This window comes from Seriola dumerili, unplaced genomic scaffold, assembly GCF_002260705.1.
Source record: "Seriola dumerili isolate Sdu_G_001 unplaced genomic scaffold, Sdu_1.0 BDQW01000011.1, whole genome shotgun sequence".
Lineage (NCBI taxonomy): Eukaryota > Metazoa > Chordata > Actinopteri > Carangiformes > Carangidae > Seriola > Seriola dumerili.
The window spans coordinates 4918885-4940404 of record NW_019174266.1 but is presented as its reverse complement, the minus strand read 5'-3'; the positions used below and the strand labels follow the sequence as shown (position 1 = coordinate 4940404).

Genomic DNA, 21520 nt, shown 5'->3' with positions numbered 1-21520 from the left:
AGGTCTGTGCATTATCCAGAGGAACTATGCCTTTTTCAGATACTATAAATATTTAGGGCCATTGTCCACTCACACAGGTGTTTTCACTTTTTTGTGTGATTAGACCTCAGGACTATGTGTGTGCAAACTGCTTTATTTACATAGTTATTGTTACATTCACTTGTGTGACCTCATGTAATTCACAGCATAGCACTGCCCAGAGGAGATGTCTAATCAGCTGGAGTAAGTGAAAACACCTGTGTTTGGCATGCAGGTCTTGTTACAGTCTCACCTTCAAATAACTGAACTGAATCAGCAGGGAGCCCAAACTTTTGTACATGCCACAATTATTATTATTATTATTAGCTTTTTTAAAGCTCAAAATAACAATGCATTTTTAAAAAAAAAAAACACTTGGTTTTAAATGTCTCTTTGCTGGATAAGTTGTAATTCATTTAACTATAGAAGTCAATAAAATATACAATTTTCCCATGATGCCCAGACATTTGAGTACAACTGTAAACACTAATTGAATTAATCCCTTAAAATATGCTTTTAAAATATATCAGTCCATTACCTGATTATTATTAAGATGTGGAAAAACTCAATAATGATTTCAACACAATCCTCCGCTTTACATAACTTAATGGTAAGGAAAAGTTCTAATAATATTTTTTGTGCCTACAAATCAGAACTCGGGGTTAAGGTAACCCCGAAACACTTGTAACTCCTCTGCCGAAGTTTGATTGGTGGATTAGGCGAACGGGCGGGAACATGGCGGCAAGTAGGAAGTGAAAATGAGTTATGACAGAAAGATGTTTAACCGCTGTAGCTAGTTGAATCCCGTTAACTTTCCATCGTTTAGACCTCGGGACGGTCAGGGAGTACCGTTAGCTAGACGAACGTTAGCTAGACGAACGTTAGCTAACACGGAGCCGAAAAATGCATTCTGTACGGAAACGTCGAGGCAACGCTTCACACAGGACACAACAAATTAGGTTTGTGCGTTTAACACTAGACTGACGTTATTGATACCTTTTAAAGGTAATGGTTTGTTGTCAATGGAGGAAAACAGAGTCGGTTCAGAGACTACAGAAAGAGCTGCATGTGAAAAAAAAATGTTCTGCAACATCTTTTAGCTTCGCCACGACTACGTTATGTTTCAGAAACGAATACTACAGGCGGCGAGGCTTTAGACAAAGTACTTGGTTGGAGTCTCAACTTCTACACCCACGTCATTGTATTTGTTATCAAGTCTTGTAGGTGTCTCTGGTTTGTAAACGGTCTGACTGCCAAAACACTCCAGCGGTAGCATGTGACAGATATAAATAGATGAGATGCTTGTGGAGGTCCGTGTTACCTTCCTCTTGTCTTCAGGCTTCCTTAGCTGCTACCAACTTGGCTCATGTTATCACACGACTGAACTAAACAGTATTGGATGACAGGGAGCGTCAGTGAAGGCATATTAATTCATAATGTAAATAAAAAAAATGCTTAATTTGTTCAACCAACAGCCCAAAGTTAGCCCCTAGTTTTTTATAATATACACGGTGGTCAAAACTTTTAGTACATTTTTCCATTTGCTGTCAATATATGTAGTTTAATATCGCAGTGTACTCTGAAATTAAAGCATAAAACTGGAGATTATAAAAAGTCTATTCATTAACATTTTAATAATATAACTACAGACTTGGTGGATTATTGTAGAAGCCTTTATTGATGATTTAATAACATTTATAAGTGCTAACTTTTGCAAATTGTACAAACCCATTACCCTCTAATAGCTTGCTAAGATTTATAACTGCATGTAAGATGACTTATTAAAAAATGACATTTATAACTGCAGATTTGTTGGGTTGGAAGGGTCTCTCTAACAAATTTAAGTGCAAGCAAAGTGTCAAGCAGGAGGAGGATTTTCAACAACCTGGCAACACAAAATATGTTTTTATTTATGGCTTATAATTAGTCCGTAAAGCAGCAGTGAGCAAATTATTATCCACTACAAAAATACATTAATTACATCTTATAAGGTCTTTGCGGTCTTTATTTTTTGTGTCTTTATTAAAACACATGGATCTGACAAAATGGTGGATGTACAGTAACTAGACACTAAATTGTTTATTCAGTAGTGAGCTGTGAATTGAGATTTCGAACACAGACTAATCATCATTTTGTGTCATCACTGACAGGTGTACAGCCACTCAATGATAATAATGATAATTTTCTCATCTATAAAATGTGGCACATTGCATTGTGGGAAAGCAGAAAAGTACATGTACATGCGAGACATTATTTTTTCCTACCATTGTGGAATTTGTTTGGGAATTATATAATGGATACATTTACATGCTCAGAGCTCGGGCTCTCAAATAAAATGGCAAAGGTGAAATGAAATGCACAAATGGGGAATGATTTTGGACACAGCCAGTGTCACTTAAACTGTAACTGCTGTGGAGTTCTGTCAGTGGCAGTCGCAATAGCAACAGAAAGTTTAGCTGGAACCAGCTGCTGATGGCACAACAGTCCTGCTCTTATAGTTCTTGCACTTGAGTTTTGCAAAAAAATCTGTGAGGCCTTAAATAATGCTGTCTGGATATTTGAATGATAAGAAAGGGTTTTGGGCAGGAGGTTGGAGGAGTTTGACAGCTCTATTAGTAGTCCATATATGTTCTTCTAGTGTTGACAAACAGCCTATGTTCCGTGTGCATGACCTGGCAGGCAGGGCTGAAGTACCCTCAGTGTATTCATCCACAGTCATCCTCATAGTGACTGTTCAGCGGGCAAGAAGAAATTGCTCAGCTGCACACAAGGGACAATAACTTGAATAGGACAGAAGCAAATCCACAGCTGCTGGTGCAATCATTATTTGACAGTGATTTAGCAGAGTGCAGACACAATTTTACACCGTTATTATAATGGCTAATACACAGTGATTTAACCATTAACTTAAAAGTGTATGAAGGGTTTATATATATACACAGTATATATTTAGGGTTTTACTATATTTCTTTACCATATATACATATATATATACACACACACACACACACACTTACACACACACACGTACTATAATTTGGTAAATATGTAAAAGATGGAAAGGGGAAACTTGCACAATATAGTGGGAAAAAACCCTTCATATATATATATTTACTGTATATACACACACATTTCATTTTCCTTATATATACATGCCATCTTTGTAAACACATAACTATTGCTAAGCCAAGGCCTTTGCTACATTCTATGTGAAGGCCATGGCTTAGTACCCTTAAAGTAGACAAATAAAAAGCATTAAGAGCAACCGTGTGCTTTAGCCTGACTTTACTGCTATAGTAAACATCATAGTAAACCTTGCTTTACTACAGTATTCCTAACATGTCTGTTAAATGCTCCATCTCTGTGCCTTGTAAGGGTAGCTTCATTCCAATGACTTACAGCCACTGTAAATGTGTGTTGACAGCTCTCCCAGTGGTTTGAAGGAAAATGTACTACAGAAGAAAAGACAGTGGTTCCACTTTGACCTGTGGTTCTGTCTGACTCTGCAGAACTGGGTACTGGACTTCGGAAGGCCTATTGTCATGGTAAGGATCTTTAGTGCACATTTCACTTGATCTGTACCTCATGCAGTTTTAAATAGCGCAAAGAAAAAGGTGAAATGGATGATTACACCCCATTACGTGGAACAATGAGCATCAATAGTTTAGCTAAGTGGACACAGGGTGTGTAGCTGGTAGGCATCACTAATGCTAATTAGATTGGAATTAATACCATTTTCTTGGTATCATATGCATTAGATCATCCTTCCTCTGGAATGGTTTCCCCTGAACAAGCCCAGTGCTGGAGACTATTTCCACATGGCCTACAATGTCATAACACCTTTCCTAATGCTCAAGGTAAGTCTTAAGAAAACAAAATACTTTGGTGATTACAAAAGAGATGCAAGGAATATTCAGGAAGATAATAAAGCTACTAGTCCATTCAGTACATCCCAACAGTGGCCTTATGTAATCATGCAATTTTATTTTATTTTGGTTTTGGTTTATGATTGGTTAGGTTGCTCACAACCACAAAGACCTGAGGTTTGATCGCTGTAGTCCAACTCATCACAGCACTGACAAGAACTGCATAACATAGAGAAGTGGGTAGAAATCAGGACGAAACATCTGAAGTAAAGCAAGTTAGCTGATAGCTGAATGTTTAGGGCACATACCACATTGGCTCATATGCCCTGAGAAGTGAGTCCCCGGTTTGACTCTCAGCCGGCTGGACCATTTTCTGCACTTTATTCTCCTACACTCTCCCTGAATTTCCTGTCTGACTTTACTGGTTCTATAAAAGAAGGGCATAAAATGACCAAAAAAGAAACGTTTGGAAAAAAAAAGAAGAGGATTGTGATGGATTGTAGATTTATAGCAGGGCTGTGTTTGGAATAAAGGCAGAAATAGGCAGCTAGCTTTAGCAGTTAAAGCCACCGTTGTTTAGCAGAAAGTGACAGTAATGCTACCTATAGAAAATCAGACTTCCAACAAAACAAATCAAGGAAAAAGACGTCACATTATCATCACATCACATTGAAACCCCCTTGACTTCTAGGAATTCGAGCACAAGATCATTGCTGCAGTTAAAGATGTAACCAAAATCATTAAAAAGTATCAATGGATTATTTTTTTAAGACACAGTTGCTATCATATACTGTATATAGAATATGTGTTTGCTGCTCCATTCAGCTGATCGAGCGCAGTCCCAGTGCCCTGCCTCGCTCAACGGTCTACCTCAGCATCATCACTTTTGTCATGGGAGCCAGCATCCACCTGGTGGGAGACTCCATCAACCACCGGCTCATCCTGAGTGGCTACCAGCTCCACCTGTCAGTCAGAGAGAACCCCATCATCAAAGACCTGAAACCTGCTTCACTGGTAAGACTCCATTTTGTTTGAGTGGGGCAAATTTTACTCCATGATGGGCACACTGGGAGTACTGGAATGCATTGAGAAAATTGTCAATGTTTTCTCATGTCAGGTGTCAGTAGTGATAGAAGTACTGGCACCTATACAAATTCTACAGACATTTATTACCTCAAATGTCAAACAACAAAAACGTCTTTGTGTTGCTTGTCATGACTCCAAAGACAGTTCAGTGACTTTAAAAAAAGTGAACTTTCCTTGTTAGCGTGTGACACAAACTGACGACACATCACACAAAACATGTCTGTCTAGTTTGATCCAGCAGAATTTATCCTGCTGTGTGGGAGTGAAGCCTATTTTTCTCTCTGCTAATCCATTGTTATCACATCTTTTGACAGAGATGTGTTTGTCAATGAGCTATTATAGGCTGACGTATGGCAAAGCAGGGGCAGGATAAAAGCAGGACTATTACAAGTATATAGGTTAGCTAATGATTTGGCTTGATTTGGCCCCAAGCTCTGGAGGTTAATGTCTTGTTGTCTTGTTTCTACTGCTTCCTGACCAGTGGAGAAACCATTAGTGACTCTGTGTACATGAGCAAAAGCAAAGCCTTTAGTGAGAAAAACACAATTACACTATTACCCGATTACTCTAAAATAAGCATTTACATTTAGTTGTTAAAAAAATCTGATTTCTCCCTCACTCCCTTCCATAGCTTTGGACCAAGATTGTTGTATTTTAAGTGTGTTAAAACTCGGTTTATCCTGCTGTGAAAAACTTAATTATTTAGATTTATTTCACTAACAGGTTAGTTTTTGTTAGAGTTTGTATTTCATTGTTTTTGATACAAAGATGCACAGTTACCTGAAATTATCTCTTCATCCCACCACACAGCTGCTGCTTATCTTTGTGCAGTGTCCTTATTATGCAACTACACAAAACCCCTGTTAGAAACTGAGTTATGACGATACTGTACCAGACCAAGAAATCAGGTTCCTCCAGCAGGTATCATGCTGTGTATCAGCTGGATTTCTATTAATACCAGAAGAGGATTTGAAATTTCTGGTTTCCAATATATATATATATATATATACTGTAAACCCATAGGCACCATCACAACAGGTATGTAGGGTCATTATTATATGTCCCTTCATTCTGTGGTCATCACTTTATATGTCATTGGTTGACTTATAGCGTACATGTCTGTTAGTTCTGGTTTGTCGGGTCAAGGAATAGTAAGCATCTATCATGCCCCTTTATAGGGGTAATACATTTATTATTGTGTGAAGCTTAGTGATACCTAGATGTATGATCCAAACTCTTTGTTTTGAATACATCAAACTGAACTGTAAGTTAAAATTAAGTTAAAGGTAAACGCTAAATAAGATCAATAAGAAATAAATTAGGTTTCACGGTCAGCTCCAGGGCTGCCACTTGAGAGAATTTTGAGATTAGTCTCAAATCAAAATTCTGAGAAGTGATTACATAGCATTTCTAGTGCAGATGTCGCTGTTTGATGATGAATTAAAGTTGTCAATTCAAACCAACTGTTCAATTATTCAGATATTTGCTTGTTTTTTTTTAAGAGCAAAATTATAGACCCCACCCTTTTTGTTTCTGAAGCTTTAGAACTTAAATAAGTCTGCATGTCTGCAGTGTGTGCATTCATACTGTCTGATTTCACCAGCACTGACAAATGTGGAAAAGCAATAATTATTTGCAGAAGCTCTTGGTAGAGTTGAAATGCTGCACTATGAAATTGCATGAAGAGCTCCTGAAGAGCATTGATTTTAATATAAAATGTTGAAATTAATGGATTAGCCTTCAACTTAGATGATGATTTATGAATGACAAGTTAAAGTATTGTTGTATTATTTAATGTTTTATATTATCACACAGTTAGCTTTTCCCTTTGATTGAATACTGTAGATAAAAACATTTTAGACAGTTTTTTTGAGAAGGAGAAGATATTGAAGAGGAGAATGTGCACAAAGTCAAGAGGATTAGGCAAGTGCTTAAATGTGACTTACATGTCAAAATAGAGGAAAAAGCCAGTAACTTCAAGAATCATTCTGTACATTCTACCTGGGTGTATGGACACATCTGCGTTTGTTATGTTTCTCCACTCATTTAGATTTTTCCCTCTAATTTGCCACCTGTAGATGTGATTCCCACCCAGTTGGCATTATCAAGTGTGAATGGTTTTCGAACAGTAGGTGGCACTGTTGCATAAGACAGAGAGAGCCACAGCGCTCGCCCACTGATGCAGAGTAGAACACTGTGCCATTAAACATACCTGTTAATGTTAAGTTTATTGTAATAATACAACTTTTTGTCCTTTCTTCACAGATCGACTCCTTTGAGCTGCTGTATTATTATGATGAGCAGCTGGGACACTTGATGTGGTACGTGTTTGTGACTTCAGCTCTTTGTTTGAGTCTGAATGATTAATATTGCTGTAGTTGATGTTGTGTCTTTTGAGATCACACAAAGGGAAGAAACCAATTAAAGAGTGTGTGAAGTGTAGATTCAGATAAAACCGTGGAGACCATTAATACTGCAGCCATTATCAGTGCGCTGGAATCTGGGGCTATTATATATCTTTCAATACAAAACAGATTTTACAATGAGAAGACTGATGAGTGGTAACCGGTAAAATGAATCCTACAATGTGCAGGAAAGGAGGGGCAGAGAAACTTTTTCTGACAGTTAAGTTTGTTTTGAAGAAAAAAAAAAATCTGGAAAAAAAGGTGAAATGGAAATTAAATTTTATTACAAGCAGTAAAAGGAAGAGGTGTACCTCTCCCTTGCTTGCTTTTAATTTGCATAGGCCTTGAGTTTTATGGCAATAAATTGGCTCAGTCGACCCTAGCATTATGTTTTCACTCTGGCGATGACAGAATTTCAGTTTGCACTTGATGATACTGCTGTGTGTATGTGGTGATCCTCATGTCGGTGCGTTCTGAATATTGCACCTCTGGAAATAACACACTGAGGTGACAAAAAAATCTAGATACAGTACTATACAGTGGTTTTTATTTCACCCCCTCACAAAGGGGTGCTCTTAGAAATCGAAGATAAACAAACATATCATTGTCATTTGTGTAACTGCCATTTGTTGTTCCTTAGTGTGAAGTTAATATGAGCCAAAGATCGTCTGGTTCTAAAGGATACTGGTGTAAAAGCAGCAGAACTCCATGCATCCAATCTCAGCCTAGCGGAGACTAAGTTTGAGTCAATTTCAGTCCCTGGATTGAAAATGAACTCATCTCTAAGTGTTGCAGTATTTTCAGCACCGGTGTAAGAAGAGAGAGAGAGAGAGGAGTTCTGTAGTTTCTGTGTTCCTGTGCTCTTCATGCTTCGTGCTACTACAGAGAGTATTATTGTTCGTTTAACACGTTCACTTATTAAAAACCATTGTCATTTGATTTTTAAAGAGAAAAGAGTTTGGCATAAGCACGGTTCCTATGGTAACCTTAAGTGTGATACACTAATTTAGAACAGTGGTTTTCTGTTGAGTGAAATTCTGTTTGTGTTTGTGTCCTTATCTGTGATTTGAATTGAAACCTGCCAGTATAGTTAATCATTTGTAAATGTATTTATTAATTAGACCAGTTTCTCATTTACTCATTTGGCCCGGAGGCTTTGTTAAATATATTTGGCTCTGCTGTTGCCCTGCTGGGTTTTACAGATTCTGTTGCAGCTGGCCTTGAGCTGAGAGGAGATGAGACTTTTATTTTGTTTAACCAAACAACTTGTGAAGAATTATGCAGATAAACACATACTGTACCTCTTAAATAAGTTTTGCATCTGCCTTTTACTAAATAATTATTGAATCTCACGGTGTCCACCGTCCACAGTACATTTTATGAGTCCGCCTCTTCTTTTATTTTAGGTATATTCCTTTCTTCATCATTCTGTTCATCTACTTCACCGGCTGCTTCACCGAGGTGGAAGAACAGAAAAAGATGCCTGTTTCTGGTTGGCTGTTGCTGGGACCCAGCGCTCTATACTACTGGTCAGTCACCTTTTCACGTCTTTGAAAAGGTTCTGTGCATTTTCCCCATGAATACATAACATAAGTATTTTTGTTAAAGTTAAAAAAAATAAGTTTGTAGACAAATGCATCAAGCTTTGGTGTAACCTGAATGATTTGAAACTAACAGGACAGTGAAATCTGATGATGGCTTTTAGTAAATTCACAGTTCAGAGATACCTTCCCTGCCCATTATAGAAGATGTGTTTTGTAGTCTCTGTGATGATTTCTGCTTAGTTTTATAAGCAGCAGCAGGAGGTTGATGTGCACAACAACAGTAACAAAACTCAGTGAGTTAAAGAAAAGAGTGAATCTTTGGTATGAATTATTAAATGCATGCTAAAACACTGAAAAGATTTCTCTTGCACTACAGATTGAAGCGATTATAATGGATACTTTAAAATTAGTGCCAAACCATTAACAGTTTTTAGTCAACTGTAACATTCAAATCTGAATGAAAAGCCAGCAAACATTCAGTTTGTTGTGTTTTTTTTAAATGCAAGTTTGGCTCTCTGGTAGGTAAAGAGGAATGAGGTGTTTTATAGACAGAGCCTTTCCTTCTTTTGTCTGTTGTTTGACAGTAAACATAGCGTAGTAATATTATGTGTGCATCGTTATAAAAACACCTTGGGTCACATTGGTCTAACATAATGACAAAAATTAAAGTTTCACAAAACCAATTTAAGTCACCATGTTTATCGGGACAGTTTTACTGTTTGTGGAAATTGTATTTTATACTTAACAAAAAGAGAGAAGAATCAGATGACTGGCATTTCCATCTTTTTTTGGAAAAGCAGTGAGTGAATGTTTTCATTGTAAAACAGATTACTATTATATAATTGAAAGTTTTTGTTTCCCTCTGAGTTCCTCTGACATCTCCTGATATTTCTTTCCTCAAGGTACTTGGTCACTGAAGGACAAATCACTGAACTTTTCCTCCTCACCTTCCTTGCCATGGTTGCCATGGTGATATATCAACAGTGTAAAGGCCTCAGCCCAGACAGCAATGGCCTGTTCCTGTTCTGTAGTTTCAGTGTGACTGTGCTCCTGGTAGCACTGTGGGTAGGCTATCTGTGGAACGACCCTGTGCTACGCAACAAGTACCCCGGACTCATTTATGTGCCAGAACCCTGGTCCTACTACACCCTACATATCAAGAATGACAACTGACTTACACCTGTCCAGGTCTGTGTTGCTTTGTGTTTGAAGAAAAAAACAACTCTCAATGCCTTCACATCAAATGCCACTTATGTTTGTATGACCTGACTGATGTATCACTATTGTTTCTTTCAGCCAAATTTCCAGCTACAGTGGTTGCACTTGGACAACAACAATTGGTGCACATTGTTGATGTGCACCAGCCTCGCTTCAAACACAAGGTTCTGCCGGCATCAGCCATATATTCATAAGGGAATCTCTTCTATTTCTATTTTCTCTATCTAGATCAACTCAAGGTGAATATACAGTGTGTATGGTATATTCTTATAAATTCTTACTTTGCTTACCCTCATCAGTGAATCCAGTCCAGTCAACTACTGACTCCTTTGAGGTTGATCACAAATCAGAAGAAAAAATGTCAGGTTGTTCAATTAGCTGACTCTTCTCCTCCCTGGCCTCCAAGAAAGAAAAGAAGAACAAGATGGCAATCAATCTTGACTGATTAACTTAAAAATACACACATATATATATGTATATATATATATATATATATAGATATTAATTTATGTTATGTAGCACTTGTCAAGTGAGATAAATAAACTAAACAGCTTGAAAATAGTAAAAAAAAGCAATTTATATGAAAAAAACATGTTCTGCAAAAAAGATACAGCAGCCTCTGTATCAATACAAAGCCAAGAAATAAAAAACCAAGATAGAAGAGAATTTTAAAATAGCAAAGTCACCAAGCAGTTTTATGTAAACAGCGCGATCTGTTGGTTATTATCTTTAATTAAAAACAACAATATGAAATGGAGGACTCTTTGAAAGCTATAATTTAATGAAAAAAAAAAAACATTTGCTCAGGTATTTAAAGGTGCTTTAAGCAAGTTTTTGTTATTGCTACATAGCATCTTTAGCTATTTACTTGCCACTATGCTAACTCTTTTTTACTTTTTATATCACTTCTTTTCCCGAAGTTAGCATGTTAACCAGCTAGCCCCAGCCCGTCACTGTAGTGTCCAGTCTGCCCTCCATTTGACATGAGAGGATGAAGTAGCACTGATCAATGGGTGTATTCTAACTTCTTGTCTTGTGAACGAGGGCTGAAGCTAAGTTTGGCAGGTTTTGTTAAGATTTATATTGTCATTCATTTAGACATGAGAGCTGTGAACTGTTTCTACTAGTTTCCGTTTGTTGTTATGGTACTATTTAAGAGTTGTCATTTGATTTATAGCATAGCCCTATTGCCAACATACAATATACTGTTGTTTACTACATTTACTGAGTTTAAGTAACACACAATTTTTAATGTTCACAATGAAATCTATTGTGCAGATGCTTTAACATTACCTGAAGAGATATTTTTAAGATGCAAATCAAAACTCAGTTTTTATGAAAGCAGAATTTAACTGATAAGTTGTTACTTTGCTGATTTTTACATGTTGAGTGAATGTCTTTGCCTTTAGAGTTACTGTTCTTAATGTAAAATTGCCATTGTTAATGTTTTGTACAGTATTGTTCCTTTACATAAGATCAGTTTATTGCTTGGAAAAAACTGTGTAGTTATGGTTTAGTTACTGGTTCCTCACTGGTTTGGTCTGTTTATGTTAATTAAAATGTTAAAATTGACATTCTGCTTGCTCATTATTGGACTCTGAATGTGCTTTAAATCAACTGTCTTTCCATATATAATATATATGAGTAGCAAATAATTGGTCCCTTCGTTTTATTGGAGGAGTGCAAAGGGAAAGGACAATGCAGCACTGTGGATCTGGTATCCGTGTTTCCACAGCAACACGTATTAAATTACGTAGAGGCTTTCAGGTAGTGGACTTTAAACAGAGGTGGAGGGTCAGGTGACGCAGACAACGCTCTTCTTCCTGGAAGGAAGCAAAGGAACTGCAAAAATGGTAAGTGCGAGAAATTCTTTCCATTAACAAGCTTTTTTTTTTCCACATACTTTCTAATGTTAAAGCTATTTCTGTGTACTTACCTGCCATGTAACGCCATACTTCTGTAATGTTGCAGGCGAAATTCTTCACACAAGTTCAAATCAATGGTAAGAGAATTGTACAGCACCACGTTTTCCACGATTTACATCTATTGCTATTAATTACCGATGTTTGAGATGTACTATTTGCTAATGTGTCTTATTCATATGTACAGTTGTTCTTAAATAACCAATACATGGAGAACATTTGGAAACACATAAGGATCAAAGTCTGACCTTGTTCAGTCTTATTAGTTCCTGTGAAGTAATGCCAGTGTATTTAACCTGCTATTGTATGATGGATAAACTATACTGAAAATGTCAGTATTTTTTTTCTATTTCCCTTGCAGAGTTCAAGGAGTGCTTCTCTTTGTATGACAAGAAGCAAAAGGGCAAGATTGATGCCAAAGATGTGATCACAGTTATGCGGTGCCTGGGTACAAGCCCCACGTTTGGTGAAATTGAAAGACATCTGCAAGTTCACAAAATTGGTAAAGTACAACATGCAGTAAATCTTAATGGTGGGCCAGTCAAGGTTGTAAAAGCATGTTAAGACTGACAGTGGTTGAAGTGGTTTGATTATAGATTATTATATTTAGGTTGTTGTAAAAATCTTGGTTCAAGGCATTTAGGAGCCTGTTATTAGATTAAAATTTTAATACTGGTGAAACCTGTTGCTTGTTATTTATATACTGTGGCTCAAAATCACAAATTTGTCTCAGAGGGCTTTACAATGTGTACAACATACAGTATGATACCCTCTATCATTAAACCCTCAAAATAAAGACGGAAAAACTCCACAAAAACCCTTAAATGGAAAAAAAGGGAGCAACCTTAAGAAAAGCAACAAGGAAGCTGTTCCTCTTCCAAAAACATGTTTTCTTTTCTAATTGACAATTCCAGTGTTTCTGTCCCCAATTGGCCCCTACAGTCACTTTTACTGCACAGGTTAAATGTTATGTAATTCTTGCCTGTCAATGTGTAATTTTTCTTTTCATTTGACAACATGAAACACACCTAACCTTTGTGCCACATTCATGTTTAGAAAAGACAGGTGAGCTGGACTTCTCCATGTTCCTGACAATGATGCACAGACAGATACAACAGGAAGACCCCAAGACAGAAATCTTGCAGGCCTTGAGGATGACAGACAAGCAGAAGAGAGGCTACATCCAGGCATCTGAGCTCCGAGCCAAACTCACCATGTTAGGAGAGAAACTCACAGACAAAGAAGGTAAAGTTAAAAGCTGATTCTAACTGTAGAGCAACCTCAAGTGGAAAATCTGCAGAACGTAGGGACTGTTTTTTCACCTTTGACCCTATCAGCAAAAAGACTGGAGGAGGCTGCCAAGTTGACACTGACGGAAAGAAAAACTTATAAAAATTACTTTTTCGGTCAGTGCAATCAATAAAAGGTTATGATATATTGTTCTACATAATCCAAAGGGAGCACATGGATATATGGTTCACAGATACAGTGCAGTCTGTGTGTGTTAGTACAATTTATTTGACCATGTTATATAGCACACTGGATTTGAAATGAAACTATGAGGTTCAAGTGTTGACTTTGTGTCCATGAAATGACAAAAAAAAACTATGTATTTTAGTCCTCTACCGCAGTTGAGTCTGTTCCTTTCACGAGTCACGTCTGCTGTATCTTCCCATGGCACTGTGAGTCCTTTAATGCAAACAATCAAGTGACTCTTACCACAGCAAGTCTGGCTTAGTGTCTTTTGGGAATTACAAGCTGTTTCCACTCAATCCATTACAATTTGCCCGGCCAATTCTTTGCTGTCCTATGACCTGCCTGCATGAAATAGCTCCAGTCAAGAAATAGAATAATTTTCCTGGAGACGGACTTAATTTCTTCCTCAGAATGTTGCCAGGTCGTAGTAAACTGTAGTGGTTTGGTTGTACAGGTCTGAATATTTTGAAAACTTTGCTCAATATTTGTCATACTAAAACTAAAACTGAAGCATGCACTGTTATTTGTAGAGTAAAATGTTTTATGGAGAAAAGTGCAACATTTTGGGGAGAACACTTGAAAATTTATACAATCCTCATGTTTGTACACTGAGCATGAAACTACAGCCAGTAGCCGGATGACTTATCTTGGCATTAAGACTGGAAACAGCAGGACACAGCTGGTCTGGCTCTGCCCAAAAGTAAAGTTATATTGTTTGTTCAATTTGTATAAAAACGGATGTGTCGCTGTTTTCAGGTGGGCGTGGGATTTGTGTGCCAGAGGTCAGGATTAGTTGTCCGGCAACTGGCTGTTTCCCCATTTCCAGTCTTGATGCTAAGCTAAGTTAGCTGGCAGTAGATCCATATTTAGTGTACAGATAATACAGTTCTCATTTAACCTTTGGCAAGAGAGCTGATAAATCTGTTTCCCCAAATGTTTAACGATTCATTTATGCATTTCAGCTCACAAGTTATTGTTTTTTTTTTATATTTACATAAATTTAAGGACGCAGTGGATTAATTGATTGTGTTTTTCTGACATTTTAACATTGCTGACAATAATGAGAGTTCGATGGACGGACTCCTGCAGGGACGCTCAGTTAAATCTCTGGTGATGATTTTGATAGCATTAGTGTTTCTAAGCCCAAATTGAGTCATTCATGCAGTTAAGGGTCTCAAAGCAACAGAGATTTAATTGAAATTGCTGTCAGTGGGTGAGTGCTTTTTGCATAAAACTGTTTATATTTAAAAGACACTCGGCTTCTTCCCTGTGGGGAGACATCTATCATGTTGTTGGATTCCTAAACTACTGAAGCAGATAGTGACACCACTACACTAAAGGAAGAGACAATAGCTCCTGACTATAAACTGTGGTGCAGATGATCTCTCTGTTGCTGTTTGAGCTTTTTTTGTTGAAAGTTGATGTTATGGTTTTTGATGAATTGATTAACATTTTGTAGCTGGTTAAGATAGAACTAACGTTAACTTTTTTATATGCTGTTTTGTAGTCTGATTTATAACAATTCATCAAACTGTATGAAGTGACCTGATATATTTTTATTTAAAATGTTAAGTAGCCACTAATTGAAGCTCTCAAATAAACGTAGTGCAATAAAAAGTATAATATTTCCCTTTTGAAAGCATAAAATCAAAGCACCCAACTAAAGTGTGAGTACCTCAAAACTACACTTAAATACAGGTAAATATGCTGAGATTTGGCTCTCTGGTGGTTTTAAGAAACAAGTTGCTCTTATTAACAAATAATTGAATTCACCAGATTAGAAACACTGATGAGCTTTTTAATAGAGCAGAAATTCCCAATAATAAGATGACTGATTTAACATTTGCTTTTCATTGTGCATATTTTATGGAACGATGACTCCAAGCAAAACAAACACACTCAGTCTGGCTCAGCAGCTTCAGACCAGAGGAGACTATCTAACGCCAAACTGTGTTTTACTGGTGTTTACTTCTGAATAACTGGAAGAGACAATTTTCAGGCAGCACTCCCTCGTCAAGTTCACTTATGAAGCCAATTTCTGTGTTGTTTGTCTAGTGGATGAGCTCTTCAAAGAGGCAAATGTGAAGTCGAACGGGACTATCAACTATGAGGACTTCACCCAGATGGTGACGCTGCCACCTGTTGATTACTGATTCTTCAAGGAAAAAAACCACGGCCATGGATGGGAATTGACTTTACATACTGACTGCAGTACGTAACTAAATCTACATGTTGACAAGACCAGTTCTGTTCTGGCAGACTTTTGAGACTGAAAACTTCACTTTGTTTTTTTCCTCATGATTATTCACTGATTATTTTATTAAAAGCGGAATCTGTTTCCTCCAACTCTTTCCATCAGTTTCATCTATGACTGAACCCATTGTGAAGCACTCCTATAACCAACACTGTGATATGGTTTAGCGTGTTATTCTTTGATAGGATCAAAACCATTGAATCCTTAGTTCACCTTTTCTCAAGCCTGACCTTCAACCGAACCAAATTAGTTTGAACATCCAGTCTGATAGTTTGTATGTGTACTTCTGATGTAGTTTTTGTTCATGTGGCAATGTCAACTTTCCACACATCAGTATTACATTAGCTTCTCTTCTTAAGCTATCCGTTTCAACAAGTTTTATTTAGTAGTGTTAAGCACAGTATATAAATATCCATAGGCAATATAACATATCACTGATTAATAAATGCATAACATTTTCTCCAAAACACGTAATTGTTGTATGGCTTAGTAACAGGTCATTAAAATGAAGTTTACAGTGGGATTTTGTTAAGAGATTGTAGTTAGCCAACTGACTGCCCTGAAAAATGTGTTTAATAGTTACTGTGACTGCGACATTATGTCATTTCTGTTGGAGAAATACTGTACATATCATATATACTACAGGCAGGTAAGCATCATACTAGCCACTCTTGGCTAGAGTCTTCATTTTGTGCTTGGAAACCAACATCACCACCAAATGTACAAAGATGAATATTTAAAAACAGAAAAAGAACAGAAACTTCACCAAACTAAACTGAGTAAAAGAAAAAATATGCTCTTAGTTGCAGTGAAAGGCTTCTACAATCCATGCAGTCAGACATCAGCTGTGTTTCACTGTGGGAATATGTTCGTAAATGAAATGTGAATACATCAAAATACCTCAAAACATAACTGACCCTTTGTTATACCCTCGATTGTCCAATCAGTTTAGCAATTATACCTTGGCACAGCAGGTGCGTCCCGCTTTGAAGCCTTCTAAATTATCTCTAAATAAAACGGGTGTGTATGCAGGACGAGTGAAAAACAAAAACAAAACAAACTCAAAAACAAGAACACACAAGAGATATTTAGTCCTAGCAGGAAAAGCACAGCTGTAATGAACATTAAGAATGTCTCCGTTCCACTTCAGTGTGCTGAAGTGTCTGCTCCAAGGTAAACATTCGTGTGCTTGACTAACTCCCTTTACTATCACAACTGAATGGGTAGAATAACATTAACTACAACATTTTGTGGGTTACAAGTTACATTAAATAGCCCATATGCCACTATGTCAAAGGTTAGTGATTTTGTTTTGCTCTTTATGGAGAGGTTTACCTGAGATACATCTGCTAAACTCATCTGTCCCTCACTCATGAAACCTGTTATTTTGTAAAAGTGAAGGATATTGTCTTCTACATGGATCTATATGATGAGGATGCAGACTTCTGCTTGACATTTTAGCCTCAGCCTCTCTTATATGGTGCAGAGTTATCATGGCATCATGTAGCTTAACCCCTACTCAAACATTAAGGGAAAAACCGTAATGTTATCTTGTACCCATTATCCAGCAGCAGGCTTCAAAAGTATTAACATGGTGTTACTGATGTCTGCTTTTTGCCTTGAAAGAGGAAATGTTTGCCCAGGGCAAAACCAATGTTTAAATCCAACATTTCCACAGACTCATCTCCACTATTCCTCTTTGCTGATTTGTATCTTATCTTTCTGAGCAGACAGAACCATGAAAATGTTTTTTTAAGACACAACCTGCTGCTGGATAACAGATAAAAAGTTAATGTTACTCAAATCAAATCTGTCTGACCATGAGGACCTGTTTTTGGAAAAAATTTGAATTTTGATTTGAATTTGAAATACACCTGCCACAATTTTCCCTGTAGACTCCATATGTGCCACACCTGAATTAAAAGCCTGACGGCAGTAACCAAAGAGGAAGAGGCTAATTGCATCAACTGAATCCTGAGCACATTTCCAAATGGATGTCATTTTGAGATAGCAAACTGAACAAGGCAGCATGTGAACATTGCTCAAATTGCTTATTCCCAGTATCACATGTAAACTTAAAAGAAAAATTCACTTTAAAAACACATCAGTGTAAAAAAAAACAAAAAAACACTTTTTTTTTCTGCCAAATAATAGCTCTTTACACATATACATAATGTATGTAGACAAGGTATTTATAATTTACTTTTAATACACATTAAAGGTAAATTACAACTCTGTATTATCAAATAATAGTATGACTTCTAACTGTGTGAGATGTAACAACACTCCAACAGTAATTTGCTTCCTGTTGCTTGGGTATACAGTTGCCTGAGGACATAATGTACGTTAGTTCAACAAAGAGGTTTTGCAATGTCTCTGTTCTCCAACACCTTCAACAAATACCTTATATCTACAGAACCGCAACTCCAGAGGCCTGTTAACGTTCCATTCTTCCAGCAAAGAAATGTTATTTAAAGCTGCAGCGCTGTTTCAACAGCTGTATTCATGGGACGATTTGACCTCTGTGCACCTTATCTCAATGTTTAATATTTTACAGAAACACATGGATTTTTTTTTCTCTTTTTCTTTAAAATAAAAGAGTTTTTTGTTCAATAAAGCAGAAAAGCTTTTCTACAGAGATTCCTTTTTTTTTCTTTTTTCTTTTTTTACATTAAGCATTAAACAACATAAAGAAATACAGGAGATTATGATGGCACTGCTGCTGCCTGGGCTGGACTGCATTGATATGTCTGAGCTGCTTTTCAATACCTGCTGAAAAGACTTAAAGAATTTCAGGCTACATACAGTATGTATCAGTGCTAACAACGACTGTCAATGCAGGAATGAGCACAAAAGATGAAAGAGTTAAGTGTGAGGGATTCAGTTCGTCCATAACAAGAAAAAATAACAGTAACTAAAACCCACATGTTAAATTATAAAATATTGCATATACCTAATTCCTTAATTAAACTTAACAAACCTAATGTGACACTGATAGTCCATTTTGAAAACTTTCACAAATGCTTCAAAAATATTTATTCCGAAAAGCTGAATTTGACTCGTATTTCAATCAAGTGGTTAATAAAAATAATGACATCAAATTATCCAATATTCAAGTAGATGAGGCACTGGGCCTGCCAATACCTGACCCAAAAATGTCCGGAGCCTATGTGGCTTCTAGCACCAAGTATTTCCTGCAGCTCCACTTTTTACATTTACATTTTACTTTGTGACTTAAAAAAAATATGCGTGTGGTAAAGCCTAAATATGACATTACACAACTGTTACCGATACAACTGCTTCAAAAAGGCTTTTTACAAGCTGCTGTGGACATTAAACGTTTTAACTGACCGTTTGTTAGCCCCGCCCTCCCCATACCTAATATTGTCTACGTCTAGCATTAGCATCAGAGTTTAGGCTAACACCGACCGAACCGATTTCTTGATTTCTTCGAACACATCGGTTACCCCCAAAGCATATTCTCTTGTAACATTAAAAGTAAAAACATACAGTTGGAAAATAAAAATCCAAACATAAAGCATGAATCCAACCTGCTAATATTCAATGCTACGGTTAACAAGTTCTACTCTCCAATACCAGATCATGACTCAGTGAGGATGACTGACATTATCCCTGGGACATGTAGCTTTAGCGTCAGTCTTTCAGCACAATGTCATGTTTATGAGGCGCTCGTCTTCTCAGTTTGTGGAAATAGCATTAGCTTACCTAGCAAGCTACAGGTGATGAAGTTTGCCAGTGACAATTGGCGACAACTCATTCCAGTTAAAAGATGAGAACAGATGAAACAGCGTTTTTGTCTGCTTCTGTGTGAAATTTCAAAAACTGGTAAATCTACCACAAATGATTGTAAACTGCATATGTGCCACGCAAGATTGAAAAGCATATCGTAGCAACAGTAACTAAGGGGGCAGGGCTTAGTAAACGGTCAGTTGTTTATCAATGCCACATGAAGCATTTTTATGCACCACTTCTTTTTTTAGCTTCGTAACACTTGTACCACATTATAATGTACATAAATCCACACTGCGAATTTTATACCTGCACCAAACAGTTCAGTGTCTGTTTCAATCTATACAGTTTCTGTTGCAGATCAGTAAAATGAAAGCACTGTACCAACCATAGAGTTTGGTTTGTCTACATGTGTAATAATGCATTACTATGTTGGCTACGATAATAGAAGACTCCTCTATTTTATGTAGCTCCGTATGTGTTACAAGGACGTATTGACTCATAAAATATCATTCTGCTCAGACTGCATACTAAAAAACAAAGTGCAAACAAATGTTTACATTCTCATTGTTTAGCTATAAGAGGGGCTGTGCTTTGTTATAGTTCAAATTACTTTCAGCCCTATGTAACAATTTCACCAGCACAAATATTGAGAGTTTTGGAGTGGGACTAATTCATCATTAGTCTGTAGTGGTGAAAAAAAAAATCAGGTAAAGGCTCAGATTGTTGACTTTGCATGATGATTGATATTTCATCAGTCAGTGGTGCAGTCAGTGTTCCTGCTGATGAGGCATGTGAGTGGTTACTTTGTTGCATGTCAGCGGCCAGACGTGCTGCTGGGGCGCTGGCTGCAGGTTTTGCAGCACTGCGCTCGCACATTTGGCAGATGGCAACGGCCGAGCAGGCGGAGAGTCTGGCAGAAACGAAATGTCAGGCGGTCACGAAGACAAACGGCTCCTGAGAGAGAGAGAGAGAGAGAGAGAGAGAGAGAGAGAGAGAGAGAAAGAGGATACATACAGAAGTGAAATACAGATTCAGCTCATGCGTGATTGACTGTTACACCATGAATCATAGCCATCATGTGTGGGTTGTGAGTCTCTGAACATCTTGAGATTTGCCTTTTACACTGAAATCAATGACAGATGTGAGAAACGTCACAAATGCAGCTCAGGCTCCTTTGTCATTAATTCATAACAGATCATATTTGAACATCTGTCTCTGACTTTTTATTCTGTATTGTTTTGTGCAGTGTATTAAAATTACTGAAAATATATTTAGATTTAAATATTTAAATATATATATTTACAAGGCAGGCTTATATTTTTGAGTATATCTTAAAACAAAGGATAATATGCCCAAATGAACAATGAAACTATTTTTGGTCACTGTAATTGATCCCCATGTCCCCATGAAGAGGAACCCTCCTAATGTGTAAGAAATGTCAGACCAAATCTACAGTCCTTGTTCTGTGCCGAACTCTTTTAAATGGTAAATGGACTGCACTTACATAACGATTTTCTAGTCTTACTGACCACTCAAAGCCTTTCACACTATAGGCCACATTCACCCATTCACACACACACACACTCACCCACTGATGGAACAGCCATCAGGCGACTTGTGGCCTGGAGGAGCCAGTTTTTTAGACTTTAAAGCTAATATAAGGCGTCAGCAGTTTGAGTTAGTGGGTAGTTTCTAAGGTTACAGACGTTTTTGAAGGGATGCTCCCATCTGATATGCCTCTTTGGTATTGGCACTAGCGCTGACCTTACCAAGGTCTTACCAAGGTCAGTGCTCGTACTAAAACTACAAAAATTGAAGGACAAACAAACAGAGAGAGATTTTCTCAATACAGGATGAGAGAAGTGCTGAGGTATCATGATCAGGTGAGGCCAATCCCCACTCTTTAGTACAAAATTTGATTGTGTCATCTTCCCTCCACTGCAGCCCAGTGTGAAATTAACTGAAGCTTCGTACAAGG

At 37.3% G+C, this 21520-nt stretch overlaps 3 protein-coding genes across 3 annotated transcripts in view; 2 read left to right on the top strand and 1 right to left on the bottom strand.

Annotated features, from left to right (window-relative positions):
* Positions 1 to 770: 770 nt before the first annotated feature.
* Positions 771 to 11691, top strand: cln6 (CLN6, transmembrane ER protein). Its single transcript, XM_022747372.1, has 8 exons — positions 771 to 977; positions 3443 to 3563; positions 3777 to 3875; positions 4710 to 4898; positions 7236 to 7291; positions 8782 to 8904; positions 9822 to 10107; positions 10216 to 11691. Exons 1-7 carry the CDS (start codon positions 922 to 924, stop codon positions 10090 to 10092), a joined length of 915 nt encoding a protein of 304 aa, XP_022603093.1. The 5' UTR covers positions 771 to 921; the 3' UTR covers positions 10093 to 10107; positions 10216 to 11691.
* A 219-nt stretch (positions 11692 to 11910) lies between these two features.
* On the top strand, positions 11911 to 16256 carry calml4 (calmodulin like 4). The gene is made up of 5 exons (XM_022747383.1): positions 11911 to 11990; positions 12109 to 12139; positions 12421 to 12561; positions 13116 to 13304; positions 15591 to 16256. The coding sequence occupies exons 1-5, from the start codon at positions 11988 to 11990 to the stop codon at positions 15686 to 15688; spliced, it is 462 nt and encodes a 153-aa protein (XP_022603104.1). The 5' UTR covers positions 11911 to 11987; the 3' UTR covers positions 15689 to 16256.
* A 3707-nt stretch (positions 16257 to 19963) lies between these two features.
* LOC111223125 (A disintegrin and metalloproteinase with thrombospondin motifs 7-like) overlaps positions 19964 to 21520 on the bottom strand; it is a 64378-nt gene continuing 62821 nt past the window's right edge. Inside the window, exon 24 of the mRNA XM_022747156.1 lies at positions 19964 to 20496. Within this exon, the coding sequence (XP_022602877.1) occupies positions 20357 to 20496 (140 nt within the window). The 3' untranslated portion in view covers positions 19964 to 20356. The remainder of the gene's footprint in view (positions 20497 to 21520) is intronic.

Excerpts from the sequence above, each read along its gene's own strand:
- calml4 (XM_022747383.1), top strand. Across the intron at positions 12,562-13,115 it reads TCTGCAAGTTCACAAAATTG|AAAAGACAGGTGAGCTGGAC; the intron begins GTAAAGTACAAC and ends ATTCATGTTTAG. Across the intron at positions 13,305-15,590 it reads GAAACTCACAGACAAAGAAG|TGGATGAGCTCTTCAAAGAG; the intron begins GTAAAGTTAAAA and ends TTGTTTGTCTAG.
- cln6 (XM_022747372.1), top strand. The coding sequence starts at position 922 with ATGCATTCTGTACGGAAACGTCGAGGCAACGCTTCACACAGGACACAA. Across the intron at positions 3,564-3,776 it reads TCGGAAGGCCTATTGTCATG|ATCATCCTTCCTCTGGAATG; the intron begins GTAAGGATCTTT and ends CATATGCATTAG. Across the intron at positions 3,876-4,709 it reads CACCTTTCCTAATGCTCAAG|CTGATCGAGCGCAGTCCCAG; the intron begins GTAAGTCTTAAG and ends TGCTCCATTCAG.